Source organism: Moschus berezovskii, chromosome 22 (assembly GCF_049115385.1).
Source record: "Moschus berezovskii isolate FMDL1 chromosome 22, NW_MosBer_1.0, whole genome shotgun sequence".
NCBI lineage: Eukaryota > Metazoa > Chordata > Mammalia > Artiodactyla > Moschidae > Moschus > Moschus berezovskii.
Genome location: NC_142481.1, coordinates 2,779,060 through 2,796,228, shown reverse-complemented (window position 1 = coordinate 2,796,228; position 17,169 = coordinate 2,779,060). Strand labels below are relative to the sequence as shown.

The window sequence follows — 17,169 nt, the reverse complement described above, 5'->3', positions numbered from 1 at the left end:
CTTGTAAATAAGTTTACCCTTGTAAAATGTTACTGAGTAGAGGGGTTTTCTTTTATTGGTTTTGTTTTATTTTAAACTGAATAATTTCAAGAGTCAACTGGCAAATTTTTTATGCTTTATTGGAATTTTAGAAAAAATAGGGTGATCATGATAAGCTACCTAGTATGTGCAATTGATTATAGCATCTCCCCAAACAGTGACATAGTTACAATAGAGTCCTAGAATAGCCAGGAGATTATTAAGATTGTTGAAGGTGATACTGTGATTCTTGGACTCCACTCCTCACCTCAGAGCTGCTGGGTGGCTTTGGAGGAGAAGGAGTGTCCATGAGGAACCCCTTTAACAAGAGATCTAGGTCCTCGGTTTGTAACACGCTGTGTGCTCAGAGGGTGGGGCCAGGTCAGGGCTCAGCACCGTCTTGGTTCACATCAAATTCCTCATAGATAATGGGCTCGGCGGAGGGGTGCATGGGCCTCAGGGGAGCGGGAGAGGTTCCCTCGGAGAGGGTCCCAAGGTCCAAGTGAGCGTATATCACGTCTTCTGCTGGAGAGTCCTGAGAGGAGAGAGGTGAGAATGATGGACTGAGAAGTGATCTTCGAAGGCTGGGGCATTGGGCGTTGGAGGCTCAGACTACGGCAAGGGTTTGGGCTGGGAGGACTCACCTCGCCGTTCACTGTTCTGTCTTCCATGGGCTCTCCGTCCATGACGGCAACATCTGCAAATGGAAGAGAGTCAAGGCTCTTCGGGGTGGGGGCAGTTATTCCAGACCTCCGTAACTTTGATAGTTACTTCAAAGCCAGAAAAAGGCAGGGATGTGATATGCCCCAGGCTGCTGAGTCTGTCTACTCCACTAAATGAAACAAAACAAAACAAAACAGTCCATGTACAAGCCCAGCCATTCATGGACTGTCTCAGGAACCAGTGCAAACCCATGGACCCATCCTAGTCTTCTGTTATGGACCAGCCTTTTCTACTTATCAGCAGACTCCCAAGATCATGTAGGGGAGAAAAATGGATGGCTGTAGTTGAAGGGAAGAACAGGGCCTGAAATGTGCCTGGTGGCCCAGGGATTAAGAGTCAACCTTCTAGTTCAGGGAGCATGGGTTCTATCCCTGGTGGGAGAACCGGGATCCCACAGGCCTTGAAGCTACTATCCTCAATGCTGCAACTGCTGGGCCCATGAGCTCTGGAGCCTTGAACTGCACCCCAGCACCACAATGAGGATCCCCCATGCTGCAGCCAAGACCTAATGCAGCCAAGAATAAATCAACACATATTCTCATAAAAACAACAGGGTTCCATGGGTCTCTGGAAGATGTTCCATCAGGGATTACAACAACAGAAATCGGTTTTTAACTGACAGGAAGTGAAAACGCCATTCTCTGCTATGAGCCCACCTCCCCCTGGGTCAGATGACGCTGAGCTCACCACCTTCAGACTTACGATTTTGGGTAGAACGCCAGTGACAGACAAGAGCAGCGAGGATGATGCTGGTAGAGGTGAAGGCTATGGCAAGCCCAAGGACAATGCACTGCGTGCTGGAGTGTTCTTGAGGAGGCCGTGCTTCTGCCAACAAGCAGACGGCAGGAGGTCTGGGTATTTGTTGCACACGCTGTGCCCCTACACCCTGGATCTGTTGCATCCTTGCGTCAAACTGTCAGCATCTCTCAACCTGATCAGTTATGGTCTCCACTTCCCAGGAGGTACCAAAGCCTCCAGGGGAGATGCTAGCAGTGGATGAAGTGAAGAGGCCATGCAAGACCAGCAGACGTCTGAAACAAGGTCCCCCGGGCACTGATGCAGTTCATTCTGCTGCCCCGTATGACAAGGCATGGTGTTTTGCATGAATGGAGGCCCTTTAATCCACAATACATTTCCCCCTCCATCCGCATATACCTGGAATGGAATCCTCAAGAAGACATGACACTTCTATTTCTGACCTGTGGGATGCTTAGTTCATAAAACACTAACAGAGGAATGGCACATATTATAGGTGCTCCCTAAAATTTTCCGCTTGCCCTGCCATCCATCCACAAAGATCCTGGTGGAGGGAAGGTAAGCATCTCCCTTAAGCATGGGGTTCGGTCACTCTGACCCTCTTTGCCCAGTTTAGAAATTCACAGGCACAGAGCATGAGAAGCTCAGTGCCCCCGCTGGTTCTAGGCCGACCACGGCCTCAAATGCTGACTTAAGAGGGACGTTGAGGAGCCCAAAGTCACAGAGCTGGGAGGTGGCAGAGCCAACACTCGCACAGGAGCACTCTGTCTTCTCAGAGATTTGCTGAGACAGGAGACCGTCTTGCTTACCTTCTGTGCTGTGTGGATCCATGGTTGATGGGCAAGTACTTGTAGTGGATCCTAGCGGAAAAAAGACAGAAGGGGTGAGCAAGTACCCTTCCTCATACCCACTGAAAGAGGACTTCCTTCTGGAAGGTTGACCTCCTGCCTGTTGACTCTGTCATCCCTCAGAGCACTGACTAGGGACGGGAGAGCTTCTGGTCCCTCCCTGTGAATGTGTTGAGTAGCCCCTCCATCCTGGAGAAGGGATGGTGGAAGGAGACGGGAAGGATATGCCTGGTGGTGAAAGACAGCTGTAAGCAGAGACACCCTCTCTGCTCCGGGAATGAGGATCTGAGCTCCTTAATTGGGAAATCGCCTGTATGTCAGAGCTGCATCTGGGAAAACACTTAAGAGCAAGGGGCTGATGCAGTCTCTGATCTTCCCAAAGCAGCCCGGCCTCTGCTCCCCCCGGTCTGCCCTGACCCTTTACTCTATTGCCAGGATAGACAGGACCCTGATGTGAGCCTCCATACGGGAGGTGGGGGAGGGCTGAGACGCCGCTTACCGTCTCTCTGCCTCTGTGGTTCTCATTGCCTCCCTTTCTCCAGAAGCCCTAAGGTTCCCCTGACACCAGCACGCGGCCCATGAGACAGAGCTCAGTGATAGAGTCAGGTGCTATGCAAAAGCCCAAGTGGACTTCTTGCCCAGTGCAATCTCATTTACTATATTGTAAAGCATGGGACTCTTCGTGGGTTCTCGAGGCAAGAACACTGGAGTGGGTTGCCATTTCCTCCTCCAGGGGGCCATGTTTTGTCAGGAATCTTCACCGTGACCCGTCAGGCTTGGGTGGCCCTGCACAACACGGCTCGTAGCTTCATTGAGTTCAGCAGGCCCCTTCACCAGGACAAGGCTGTGATCCATGAAGGGGAGATGGCGAAGGACAGAGGAGTTGGTCGAGCTGCAGTCCACGGGGTCGCAAGGAGCTGGATGCAACCTAGCAACTGAACAGGAACAGCAAAGCATGGGCCAGGAAGAGGTCCCTCACCTGCGACAGACAGGAACAGAGGGTCGCTGGGGTCTGACCACGAGTAGGGAGAATGAGTGAAGGAGCCGTGGCACATGTAGACCCCGCTGTGGGCTGGGGTCCCAGGACCCAGCAGGAACTCTGCCTGGCGTGCTCCGTGGGGGCCGCGGCCTCCAGCGAGCGGGTGCCCAAGGGTCTTCCCCTCCCTGAGCAGGTGGAACTGGTCAAAGGTGCTCTCGGAGCTGCAGAGCAAGGTCACGTTCTCTCCTGACCTCACCACGGGGCCCCCCTGGGCTGAGAGGGAGGGTTTCTTGGACAGACCTGGAAGGAAGAGACCTTGATCACAAAGTCACTCTAGTCGTAAGTATAGGACTAAAGCCGGAAGCGTGCAATGCGACAAACACCGCAGTGAGGAGGCCGCCCAGCGCCAGGAGAGAAAGCCCCACAGCAACGGATACCCAGCAAGGGAGAAACTCAGCGATAACTCTAAACATGGGTGTCACTTATTAATATTTTTTTTAAAAAAAGAATATATGTATATGAATAACTGAGTCAGTCTGCTGTACAACAGAAATTAACAACATCTTAAATCAACTAGACTTCAACAAACATAAATAAGAAAAAAAATTTTTTAGATCAACCAGGTGTACGGTTCTCTTGAAATAAACGGAACCTACTAACTACTGCTGGGACCATCAGAAAACATCGTATTGACCATGGAGAAGAGATTATGGAGTGGAAATTGCCAGAATCTCACAGGATCTTTGACCACTTCTTTCTTGAGGGCGTGTTCAGCGCTGCCCTGCCCACCCCCAGGGGCTGGAAGGGACTCCTTAGCAGGGAGGGTTGGAGGGACCACTCCCCCCTCTTTCTGCAAAGGATGTGTTAAACCATGAGGCTGAGCAACTTCAGGGGTCGACCTTCATCTCGATCACCCAGGGGCCGGACGCAGGGGCGTCTGGTACCACAGTGTGCTGCTGACAGAGGAAGGGAGCTCTGACACGAAAGTGGGAGACCAACCCCTTAACCAGCCGTCGTTGGCTGCCTGAGCGGGGAGTTGCCCGGGGCCCTGCTCGGGGATGCTTTTCTCCATTGGTCGCTTTCCACGTTCTTGCTCCTTCACTCCGTCACCGGCTGTGTCTGCTCTTCAGCACGTGGCAGGTACTCTGTTCTCTTTTCCCTTCCGCGATCACACCTCCTCTGCCTGGTTTGTCCACCCTCCCGGGTTTGTGGGTGTCTCCGCACGCCTGTCATTCTCCCCTGGTACTGATGCTGGACTGGACACCAGACCTTCTGTGGCACACAGAGCAGAAGGGACTGGTCTGGCCACACTCACCTGTGGTCACGATGTCCACGGGGTCGCTGGGGGCTGACCACTCATAGGGGGAGCGGCTGAGAGAGCCGTAGCATCTGTAGGTGCCCGCACTACTCGCAGTCATGGGGCCAATGGAGAAGTCAGCTGGGGCATGCCCCCCAGTGAACGTCTCTGCATGTCTCTGGAAATGCCCTATGCTCTCTTTTTTGTGCAGGATGAATTTTTCAAGCAGCACCGATGAGTGACAGCGGAGGGTCACATTCTCTCCCGCACGCACGAGGGGGCCTGGGTGGGCTGAGATGGCAGGTTTTGGGAACACACCTAAGGGCAAAGAGGCTGTGAGCTTCAGTGAGTCACCCCACTTCGGCGCTTCCCCTGACATCTGAAGGTGTGAAAAACGTCCCCATGAACCATCAAAGCCAATGCTTCCTGTCTGTCCTGTTGCATTCTCTTTAGCCTCGTTCTCGGGCTCTGGCTCATGCTCTTCTGTTTCTCTTTGCTCCAGACCTCCAGCCTCCTCTGTGTTTGTTCTAAGCTCTTTAGCTTTGGATCTGCTCTCAGCTCCATGCGTACATGCTCAGTCACTTCACTCGTGTCTGACACTGTGGGACCCCAGGGACTGTAGCCCGCCAGTCGCCTCTGTCCATGGGATTGTCCTAGGCAAGAACACTGGACTGGTTTGCCTTGCTCTCGGCTTCATCCCATCCCTAATATGCATTTCAGGGGCTGGGGTGGTTCTGCAGATTCATACCCTGGCTCCCTTCACACATATTTCCTATAACATGGGTGATGACTGGCATGAGATTGGGAAGGAAATGGAGAAAAAAGGGGACATTTCCCATCTGTGATCCCCACCTCATGCCTCTGGAGACATTCCTCGGTTGACTTGGTCTTAACTGGGACCCCAGTTCCTTCATATGGGATTACAACTCCCTAATGGGTGGCAGGTCCTGGATCAGGGTTGTTTCCCATTCTCCCAGCTGGCAGGCAGTGGCAGCATCCTGTCTAACTAATGCCTAGGGAGGCTCCTCCTTTCTGTGCTGGGGCAACACATCCTTCTATTCAACACCCTGAGTTTAAAGTCTCAGACTGGGTTCTCTTTCTTTGGTTCAGTTCTGGCTGGGAATCCTGAGGACATCTTTGGCCGCACTGGCACGTGGACCTAGGGTAGGATTGCCTGCAGGCACGGGTGTCCCGGGCTGGGCTGGACCCCTCCTACCTGTGACCACTATCTGCAGGGGGTCACTGACATCGGACCACACAAGGAGAGACCTGTAGACTCCAGAACACGTGTAGGACCCGGCATGTTCTCTGGTCACCGGGCCAAGGGTGTAGTAATGATGTCCCCGGAGCTCAGGCAACCTGGTCCCATCTCTTTTGGAAAGTCTGAATATCACAAATGGAGGACTGGAGTGACACCGAAGAGTCACAGACTGTCCAAAGGGAACCACGGGGCTTGGCCAGGCTGACAAAGAGGGCTTCTCATATTCAGCTAGAAGAGAAGGAGGCACAGGCTTTGAGAGGTAAACAGGAACAGTCCCCTCTCCCCCCTGCCCCCGTGGGCGCTTCCCCTTCAATTCTTCCAACTCTCCTCCCCTGAAGGGCATCACCCTGATGCTCAGGGACACCTGGGGCTTGGGGACAGACAGAGACACAGTCAACCCAGGACGGACATCACAAGATTCTGAGAATACGATTCTCAGAGGTGAGAAGAATCACTCCTTGGGTTGACAAAATGTAGAGAAACTTTCTCTCAAAACACAAAACACGGGATTCCCTGGCGGTCCAGTGGTTAGGACTCAACACTTTCTCCGCTAAGGGCCCAGGTTTAGTCCCTGATCAGGGAACTAAGATCCTGCAAGCTGCGCGATACAGGCAAAAGAAAAACTGATGCACAGAAAAGAAGTGAAAGGACTTCCCTGTTGCATTTGTTGTAGCTCAACTAGTTAAGAATCTTCCTGCAGTGCAGGAGAGTAGGGTTCAGTCCCCGAGTTGGCAAGATCCCCTGGTCAAGGAATGGCAGCCCACTCCTGCATTCTTGCCTGGAGAACCCCATGGACAGAGGAGCCTGGTGAGCTGTAGTCCGTGGGGTCGCAGAGAGTCGGACTAACACAACTCAGCAGGGAAAGGCCACTCGCCTGGAAAGAAGGACGTAAACCGTGAGCCTCTCAGCTTCATTAGGTAGCCTACGTCATGTGTGTGACGAGGTCCCAGCGGCCCTGCCTGACGGCCAGACCCTTCCCTGGGGTCAGCTCTAGAGGGCGGTCCTGCAGATCCTGTTGTTCAGGGTCAGTTGCAGATGCCACGAGCCACCTTGTAGGGGAGGGTCTGTGGGTGCAGCCTCTTGCTCCCCTCTCGTGATAGAAATCACATTCAGTGGGCCTAGCTCTCAGCTCCCAGACTTCACACTGTCCCTTCAGGTCCAGAGTCCAGAGCTGGGCTAACCTCTGGGGAGAGTGAAGATGAGTATCCAAAAGAGACCTGGGATCCACAGGGCACACAGCTCTCACTGTACTGAAAGGGGTCTCACCCCGGCCACCCAGTGTCATCTGCATCAGCCACAGCTGCTCTGCTCAACAGAGAAATAAGGGATGGGGAGGACTCACCCATAACTGCCCAGATCCTCAGACTCACACAGAATCCTAGAAGGAAAACCACGCCAGAGACGGCTTGTCCTGATGGACCCCACGCTCCTTGCACCCTCATCCAGGGAACCTGGTCAGTGGTGCGAGGACCCCCTGATTTCCACCATAGCCCTCTCCGACCATGTCTTTCCAGACTCACCGAGACTCAGGAGGCTGAGGAGCGTGGGGCACATGATTCTGCTTCTGTGAGACGGGAGGCAGAACCGAGCAAAGCTGGCTGAGTCACAGGATGCGGAAGGCGGGCGGTGTCATCTGTCCAGTCAGCCTGGCTCACATCACGAGGGGCGATGGCCAGCCTCTTCTTATGCCAGGGATGGGCGTCTGACTTGAGCCGCATCATCGAGCCAGCTGCATGACCCGAGCGGCACTTTTTCTTTCCCTAAACACTATAAACCTAAGAGGATTCGAACAGATCTTGCTGCCTTTAAGAAGTAGCAACAGTGATTCAGTATATATCATGCAGGATGCTTTTCCCAAGCTCATGATAAATCTCATTAACCTTAACTCTTTGAAGAAGAGAAATCACATGTTCCCACGTCTTATGTCAGGCTTAGTGCAGGCTGGAATTAAAGACTCATTAATAGAGACTTTGATTCTGCATTCTTATGAGAGGACCAGACAAGCATATTATGACTCTTTGAAAATATTAAAAAATTCTACATTGTAATAAATGTGATTAAGGGGCTGACTAACTGTGTTAGTTTCAGGTGTTAAACAAAGTGATTCGGTTATACATGTACGTGCATCTATTGCTCTTCAAATTCTTTTCCCACCTAGGTAGTTACAGAGTATTAAGTAGAATTCTGTGTGTTATTCAGGTCCTTGTTGGTCGTCCATTTTTAATATAGCCGTGTGTATATGTCAATCCCAAACCTCCAATCGAACCTCGACCCAACACTATCTCCCCTGGTAACCGTAAGTTCATTCTCTGTGAGTCTGTTTAGTAAATAAGTTCATTTTTGTAGATGTCACAAATAAGCGATATCATGTGATATTTGTCTTTCTCTGACTCTTCTTCATCTGAAATTATTTCGTGACTGTGAGTGGAAACGTTGCACACGTAACACTCCGTCTGTCTCTCTTCCTCCCTTTGCAATCCAAGGACCACACGTGTACACAAAGATAATGTGTGTAAAGATGACTGTGGTGTTTTTTGGGAGGGGGGTTTGTTCTGCCTGAAAAGGTGGACAACCTTGCTTCCCAGATACTCAAATGAACACAAAATATGTCAAGTAGAGACTTCCAAGCTCCAGAATGCTTGAGTGAGGGGTGTGTCCACAACAATCAACTTGAAACAGGGACAAAATGGCCCAGCTGTTTCAGGACTCCAAGGGCAGACATACACCCCGTTCAGCTGTCGTTCATAGACAGGAAAGAACCTCAGTAAGGGCAGTGATTCCACACCATTTTACTGGGGGTGTGGGTCGTTAACATTAGTGATGCTCCCTAAGTAATAAATCTGGTCTCCTCTTGATCATTATGTATGTAATGGAGTAACAGTACAGTCACCCTTCTTAAAATTTCCTTTTATTTACTTAATATCATGTTTCAGAATTGATCTGTATTCTTTGTCAATCCAGTTTGTGCATTTTTACTGCCATGGAATGTTTCATTGCAGATATATAAACCACAAATTTTTAAAAATTAAAAAAATTTCAAGTATAGTTTATTTCTGCCGTACAGCAAATTGATTCAGCTCGACATATATATTCTCTTCCATTATGATTTATGGCAAGATACTGAATAGAAGTCCCTGTGCCGTACTGTAGGACCGCATTCTTTATCCATTCTGTGTATAAATAGATGTCGTCTGCTCATCCCGAACTCCCCGTCGCTCCCTCCCCCCGGCAACCACAAGGCTGTCCTCCGTGTCCGTGAGTCTGCTCCTGTCTCACGGATGTGCTCCTTTCAGACTCCACACATGGGTGATGTCACATGGAAATTGCTTTCTCTCTACTTCACTTCATATGGTAATCTCCAGGTCCATGCCTGCTGTTGCAAATGGCATTATTTCATTTTTTAAATGTCTGAGTAGTATTCCATTGTGTGTGTATAAGCATATACATCTTCTTTACCCATTCACCTGTTGTGGACATTTAGGCTGTTCCCATGTCTTGGCTATTGTAAGTTGTGCTGCTATGAATATAGGGCTGCATGAATCTTTTCAAGGTATAGTTTTGTTATAGATGTATGCTTGGGATTGGAATTGTTGGGTCACATGGAAATTCTGTTTTTGGTTTTTGAGGAATTTCCACGCTGTTTCCCACAGTGGCTGCACCAGTTTACAGTCCCCCAACAGCGTAAGAGGGTTTCCCTCTTCTCCGCATGCTCTCCAGCACCTGTCGCTCCTCGCCTGTTTAAAGACGGCCATTCTGGTGGGTACGAGGTGGTGCCTCAAAGGTCAGTTGGCCTTTCTCTACTAACGAGCAGTGCTGAGCATCTTTTCATATGCCTGCTGGCCATCTGCGTGTCTTCTTTTAAACCACAGACATCAACTGTGAGAGTGAGGTCTATGGATTTTGTCTGAAATGAACGACACCTCTGCTGATGTCTCATGAATGTGCTCTGAGTCCAACCTCACATTGCTTGTCATGGGACAGAGGGATGAGGTCTTCAGGAAAGGAATAGCGACTTTATTTGGAAATCTAGCCGACCAACAAGAAGGTGAACTCATGCTCCAAAGAATCATCTTACCTGAGTTAGATGGGCTTTTTTGGAGGGGAAGGATGGTCAGTGTTTACTGAATGTAAAATAACCCTAGCCCACGGGGAAGAAATTCCAAGCAGAGAGAACAATACAGATTAAATACCCGCCTGTGAGCTCACACTTTCACACTTACACACACACACACTTAAAGAGGAGGAGGTGTAGCTGGTTGTTGCCAACTTTTAATTAACCGATTAATGGCCGTGCTGGGCCTTCGTCGCTGTGCACAGGCTCTCTCTAGTTGTCGGAAGCAGGGACTGCTCCTTGCTGTGGGGCAGGGTCTCTCATCGCCGTGGCTTCTCTTGTTGGGGAGCATCTGCTCTAGGCTTGTGGCCCACGGGCTAACTGCCCCGAGGCATGTGGAATCTTCTCGGTCCTGGGATCAGGCCCCTGTCCCCCACATCAGCAGGCAGATTCCCAGCAATGGACCACCAGGAAAGTCCTGTTGCAAGCTTTTTTTCCCCTTAATTTATTATTTTTAATTGAAGGACAACTACAGTATTAGTTTCTGCCATACATCAACATGGATCAACCATAGCTATACTTACGTCCCCTCCACCGTGGAAATCTTTTAATCCTGGAATCCTTTGTTCTTAAAGCTGTCCATGCAGGTCGGTCATAATGTCCCTCTAAGCCCCCAACAAGACAAAAGATTCTGTCTGTTCTGCCACTTTTTATCTCTATACAAATGGGTAAGTGTTACACCTTTCAAGTTCAGAGCCTTGAGAATAGTTTAGTCCCTCAGTCCTGTCTTACTCTTTGTGATCCCATGGGCTGCAACCCGCCAGGCTCCTCTGTCCATGAGGCTTCTCCAGGCAAGAGTGCTGGGGTGGGTTGCCATTCCCTTCTCCAGGAGATCTTCCCAACCGAGGGGTTGAACTCAGGTCTCCTGCATTGCAGGCAGATTCTTTACCACCTGAGTCACCAGGGAAGCCCAGCAATAACGTGATGCGACTCAGTGTTTCCCCACAGGGAGCGTTGCCATTGTTTCCATTTACTTTTAACGTGGGCGTGGTGGGGGTTCGGCACCATGCTTTCAGTGTGGTGTGACACTGAGGTGAAGGATACTGTAAATTTAAAAATAGAGGCGTGAATACAATGCTAGATTTCTAATTTAAAAAAAGATATGCAAGAAGCAACAAAGATTTACTGTATAGCACTGGGAACTATAGTCAATATCTTTCAATAACCTAAAATGGAAAATAATCTGAAAAATAATGTATGTGTCTTTGTATAACTGAAAATCACCTTGCTGTGCGCCTGAAACATCGTAAGTCAACTACACTTCAATAAAATATATAGATTATGAGGTTAAAAAATGGAACCAGTAAAATAAATAAATTTTAGAATAAAATGAAAGAAAATGAAGTCACTCAGTTGTGTCCGACTCTTTGCAACCCTGTGGACTATAGGCTGGCAGGCTCCAATGTTCATGTGATTTTCCAGGCAAGAATACTGGAATGCCTCACCATTTCCTGCTCCAAACAGTGCAGGCCAACTGCAGCGTACTCCCTGATGGTCTGTATGGTCACTCTCACATTCCAGCTCTGCATACGGTGTATTCACACGGGTACCCTGAAACGGCCCCAAAGAGTCTCAGCCCAGATGGTGAGTTTGTGGAAGGTCCCTGGAAGGAAGTCAGAGGCTGAGTCCCAGGACCTCCCCACCCCTCACTCCCCAGCTCAGCTCAGGAGCCCTTCCAGGTTTCACCAGCATCACTCTACGATCCCAGTGCCCTCACCGATTTCCTGGGACTGAAGTGAGACATGGGGACCCAGGAAGACTCACCTGCAGGGTTTGGGGTCCTCTGGCCCAGACTCAGCCCTGGAAGTGAGAGATTTGCCACCGAAAGCTTGGGCTGTTTCTCTCCCCGTCAGGATCCCTGGTCCCTCCAGCTGCCCAAGCCCTGAGGTTCCCATGAACTGGGGGAAGGGTGGGTGTCCTGTGCCCTCCTGTGGTCCCCTCCTGCAGTCCCCTCCCTACCCTCTGCATCTGGCCAAGGCAGAGAAGCGCAGAGGGGATGGAAGGCACGTCTGCAGCTCTGAGCGCCCAGCCGCTCCCACCCCCGCCCTGTGCAGATGCGGAGACCACGGGGCCCTAGGGGATAAACAGGATGTGGTCCCTGGGGGGCTGCCACAGCCCCTCGGGGTTCCCACGAGCCGTGGACCTGCAGCAAGGCGGCGGCTCCTCCATGGCCCTGGCTCCGGTGTCTCCAGGCTCAGGAGGCTTCTCAGCCCCGACCTGAGGTCTCACCTCTTTCTCTTTCTGACCCGTCCGACCGCCTGCTCTAGAGGGTGGGACCCAGATTCCTGTCCTGAGTCAGCCCCTGACAGTCTGGCTCCAACTAGGACTCAGAGCTTTATTTTCCCAGTCCCCTCCAGAAATGGAATTTACTTCTCATCTTGGGTCAGTTCATAAATTATTTTAGAGCACCTACTGTGTATCATGCATTGGTGCCACACAGCAGAAATACACCCATGACCCAGGGAAACCCATCTTCTGTAGGTGCTTGAAGAACTCAGATTCTGCAGAATGTGGGCATCAAATGCTAATAATCAATTATTTTTTTAAAAGAAGAAATAATAGAATAACTAGGTCCTATGTCTACACTGTAAACATTTTAAAAAATGAAGCTCCTGAACTCTGGTCCAAGCACTTCATAGCAAAAAAAAAAAAAAAAATTAAGGGATAAGTGGAAACAGTGACAGATTTTCTTTTCTTGGGCTCCAAGATTACTGCAGACAGTGACAGCAGCCATGAAATTAAAAGACCCTTCTCCTTGGATGAAAAGCTGTGACAAACCTAGACAGTGTATTAGAAAGCACTGTGCCAACAAAGGTCCTTATAGTCAAAGCTATGGTTTTTCTAGTAGGCATATAGGATGTGAGAGTTGGACATAAAGAAAGCTGAGCACTGAAATACACGTTTTTAGACTGTAACGCTGGGGAAGACTCTTGAGTGTCTCATGAACCGCAAGGAGATCAAACCGATCGATCCTAAAGGAAATCAACCCTGAGAATATTGGTAGGACTGATGCTAAAGCTGAAGCTGCAATAATTTGACCACATGATGCAAAGAACTGACTATTGGAAAAGACCCTGATGATGGGAAAGATTGAGGGCAAGAGGAGAAGAGGGCGACAGAGGATGAGATGGTTGGATGACATCAAGACTTCATGGACTTGAGTTTGAGCCAACTCTGGGAGACAGTGAAGGACAGAGAAGCCTGGCAAGCTGCAGTCCATGGGGTTGCAAAAGTCACACGTGAGTTGGTGACCGAACAACAACGTCCACACTGTACTTGACGGAATAGCTGCTTGAGGAGCTGGAGAGCCATGGGGTAGGAGCAAGTACATTCTAGAGAGAAAAGAACATTCCATAGAACCCTGGGACACAGGGACTTACTGAAGGGGGGGCAGGGGGAGTTGATGGTGGTCATGTACAGTGCTGTCCACTGTTCAAGGATGATGATTTTACTTTTAAGAAAAATGGAATATACAAGCAAAAGACTGTATGATAAGAAAGCTTTAAGAAGGTCATATTATACTAGCCACTGTAGAGAAAAGGGAAATGAGAGTATAAGTTTAATTTTTTTTAATTAAAAATAAATAATTCTTGGCCTTCAATTATTCCGATATGGGTGTGTCAACCAGCATTCTAAATGATTTATGTGGATTTTTCTTATGAAAATTGCCCCTTAATAAGGCAAAACCTCATGTTTACTTTTGATTGGGAGTAGAAAAGGAACTTGTTCAGCCTGAATGTTCTCAGAAGAGCTGATTGAGAGAGCACACAAATGTTAAATGGCCCATTTTCTGTGTGTGTGTGTGTGTGTGGTGTAATTGCACCACTATCATTTGGAGAGAAGAAGAGGTGAGAGCTGGGTTGGGGGGTTGCCTCTGGAGGACCGTGAATAGGCTTGAAGTCAGATATAAGAGTTTGGAGTTGGCCCTGAAGATGGTGGGCACCATGGAAGGATTTGGGGCAGAAAGCAGATTCTGAAATGGGAGTTAGAAAGATGAAATGTGGAGGGTGACCTGGAGATGGAGTGTGGGTCTGGAGCTCAGAACCCAGGGAGGTTATGGCTGGGATCCAGGTGTGGCTGTGGGCTGGACTGTGGGGATGGAGAGGACAGCAGGGGTCAGGGGGACCCTGGAGGCGGAATTCTTTTACCACGTGATTGGCTACGAAATGTAAGAGTTGAGGAGTTGAGTGTGACCTTCACTCCCCGCCTTGTTGGGTGGAGGCGCCAGCGATGCCCTCAGAGCCTGGTCAACCGAGGGGAGGAGGAGCGAGGAGTGTGGGTGGTTTTGCAAAGTACACTCTGCTCTCACGAGAGAGCACAGCCATTCCTCTTGGGCCCAGAGGGCAGTCTTTACTTCTCCCAGTGACAGGCCAGGGAGTGTAAGAAGCAGGATGTGTCTCTGCCCCCTCGAGGGGAAGCAAGTGAGTCATTTCTGTCTCCGGAGACTCCAGAATTCAGACAAGAATGGTCCTCATCAGGGTTCCTGATCATGGACAGATGCATATATTAATACATATGGTATATTTCCATGAAGTGAAATAAGAGAGGAAGTAGCCTGCTAACGTCATCAACCGCCCCAGGAAGTGGTATTGCCACCACTGAAATCTATTGATCTGTCTATTTATCTACATATCATCATGGAGAATGAGATGCAAACCACTCCAGTATTCTTGCCTCGAGAATCCCATGGATAGAAGATTCTGGCGGACTACAGTCCAAAGGGTCACAGAGAGTCGGACGCAACTAAGGACATGTATCAACTATCTATCCAGTTTCCTTGAGTTATAATTGACTTGACTTACATATATTATGAAATGATTACACTTTCAGATATATCGCACAGCAGTGTGGTATATGCTCACTCACGGTAGCAACAAGAAATGAAGCCCCAGCATGTCTTCATTTGTAGTGATCCTGATATTTCTCTTGGTAAAACTGTTCTTGGGCAGTTTAGTTCTAAGCCGGGAGAAAGATCACACACAGAGCGGTCAATGAGCAACTAAGGCTCCATGGAGCTTGATCTTCACCCCCTTGCCAGCTCAGTTCACACCAGGGTCCTTATGGTGTTATCCTCTTCAGCCCTCCGCTTGGTTGAGCCAAGCCACATTGTGCCACCAGTTGCTAATTTAAAAGGCACAAGATTCTCAAATCCTTTTTTCAGGGAAAACAAGCAAAATTAAAAAATAAGCCCAAATATCTATGGATTAACGCAACACATGCAAAGCCTCGCTGGGGCAAGTGCTCTCTCTGCAGCCCTTCAGTGATCTGGAGTGGAATGTCCAGTAGAATTCTCTGTGATGACTGGACTTTTTAAACATCTGCTCTGTGGCTACTGAGCACTTGAAATGTGGTGGGTGTCACTGAAGAACTGAATGCTTTACTTCATATATGCGTAGACTCATGGTCTGTGCCGCGTGGCTGGGTAACTACTTGATCGGCCAGTGCAGATCCAGACTGACGGGGATCTTGTCCTGTGTCTACCCCTGGAACCCAGCACCCTCAGTGCACGTGGCTGGGAAAGAGCATAAAGAAGCACGCTTTCTTCTGCCAGGAAGCGACGCGTATCACCTCTGCTGGAAGCCTATTGGCCAGAACAGACACGCAGCCCCGCCTACCTGTAGAACCTGCCTGGGGGCTGTGGTCAGGAAGAGGAAGAGAGCTGGAAAAACTGGTAAGCGCTAGAAATATGTACTATGATCCTTTTATTTTAACTTTACCTCTGCATGGGGGAGAAAGGGAAAGTTCCGTGATCCTATTTTGACTTAGCTAAGAGAAGGGAATGGCAACCCACTCCAGTTTCCTTGCCTGGAGAATCCCATGGACAGAGGAGCCTGTTGAGCTACAGTCCATGGGGTCGCAAAGAGTCGGAGAAGACTGAGCAACTAAACAAGACAAGTCATGCTTTCAAGAAAAGTAGAATTCAGCAAGAGGGGCACTGGACAGTGAATTCTCTCTAACAGCGACCCCCTATGGCCGACTGTGAGAACTGCATCTTCCCAGCTCCCCTGGGATCACCAGGAAGCAATGTGAGACCCCAGTGTGTACTCGTGGAATCGCTTCCCATCTCGAAGATTTAGGATAGTCAAGTGAATCACCATCTTGGGCTTGGTGACACGACACTTGTCAAAGAAGATAGTTCCCTGTGCTATACAGTATGGCCTTGCTGTTTATCCATCCTGTATATATAACAGTTTGCATCAGCTAGCCCCAAACTCCTAGTCCATCCCTCCCCCAACCCCCGCCTTGGCAACCATAAGACTGTAGAGAACTGCTTTTCATGGCTGTCTGACTGTCCTCATTTCTTTCCGTCCAGGGAAAAGACTGAGTCCTCCTCTCCTTTCAGCCAGGCCCTTAGCAGCTCCACTTTGTGGTACCTCATGACAGGCAGCTCCTTCCATCTTTTTTTTTTTTTTCTTTTTTTTTAGCTTCAAGGACATTTATTGTTAAGGAGTCTTGTGGTTGGCAGTTAGCTCAACAGTGTAATCAAGGTCTTGTAATTTTTCTGTTTTTTTCATTCTCTCCTTTCTTTAGCTTGTTGCATCTGCTTGGTTTTTGCCTCATGGTGGCAAGATGGCCATTGCAGTTCCAGATGTCACATCTTTGTTCAAAACAAGAAATAGGAGAAAGTCACCCTGTCAGCACACCTACCTTTAGTGTCTGTTCTCATGCCGTTGTTAAAAATCAAGGTAAGATACACAAAACATAAAATTTACCATTTGAACCGTCTTAAAGTATACAGTTGATTCAGTGATATTTTGTACATTCCCAATGTTATGCAATGTAGAGTTTCCCAGATAATGCTAGTGGTAAAGAACCTGCCTGCTGATGCTGGAGTGATGAGAGGTGTAGGTTCAATCCCAAGGTCAGGTAGATCCCCTGGAGGAGGGCATGGCAACCCACTCTAGTATTCTTGCCTGGAGAATTCCATGGACAGAGGAACCTGGTGGGCTACAGTCCATGGGGTCGCAAAGAGTTGAACACAACTGAAATGACTTAGCACAGCAACACAATGTTATACAGCTATCACCACTGTCTAGTTCTAGAACATTTCATCACTTCCTGAAGAAACTGGGAGCCGGTTAAGCAGTCAGTTCCAACCGTCCCCCCCCGGCCCTGGGCAGCCACGAATCCACTGTGTCTCTGCGGACTTGCCCCTTCTGCACATTTCGTAGAAGT

General features: G+C 49.3%; 1 protein-coding gene and 1 long non-coding RNA gene across 10 annotated transcripts; both read right to left on the bottom strand.

Annotated features, from left to right (window-relative positions):
• Positions 1 to 102: 102 nt before the first annotated feature.
• LOC129545983 (putative killer cell immunoglobulin-like receptor like protein KIR3DP1) lies at positions 103 to 7,512 on the bottom strand. 9 transcript variants are annotated; one of them, XM_088830390.1, is made up of 10 exons: positions 7,403 to 7,476; positions 7,225 to 7,260; positions 6,647 to 6,756; positions 5,838 to 6,110; positions 4,640 to 4,939; positions 3,325 to 3,639; positions 2,307 to 2,357; positions 1,444 to 1,566; positions 663 to 715; positions 103 to 553 (listed from the first exon to the last, which is right to left on the bottom strand). In XM_088830390.1, exons 3-10 carry the CDS (start codon positions 6,672 to 6,674, stop codon positions 401 to 403), a joined length of 1,296 nt encoding a protein of 431 aa, XP_088686516.1. In that variant the 5' UTR covers positions 6,675 to 6,756; positions 7,225 to 7,260; positions 7,403 to 7,476; the 3' UTR covers positions 103 to 400. The 9 variants fall into 9 exon arrangements, with proteins under 9 accessions (XP_088686516.1, XP_088686512.1, XP_088686513.1 ...); XM_088830386.1 differs by lacking the exon at positions 6,647 to 6,756 and having other exon boundaries at positions 7,403 to 7,512; XM_088830387.1 differs by lacking the exon at positions 6,647 to 6,756 and having other exon boundaries at positions 3,325 to 3,624; positions 7,403 to 7,511.
• Positions 7,513 to 8,965: 1,453 nt separating this feature from the next.
• Positions 8,966 to 12,110, bottom strand: LOC148774263 (uncharacterized). The gene is made up of 3 exons (XR_016035879.1): positions 11,758 to 12,110; positions 11,439 to 11,544; positions 8,966 to 11,036 (listed from the first exon to the last, which is right to left on the bottom strand). It is a non-coding gene; the product is annotated as an uncharacterized LOC148774263 (long non-coding RNA).
• Between the last annotated feature and the right edge of the window lie 5,059 nt (positions 12,111 to 17,169).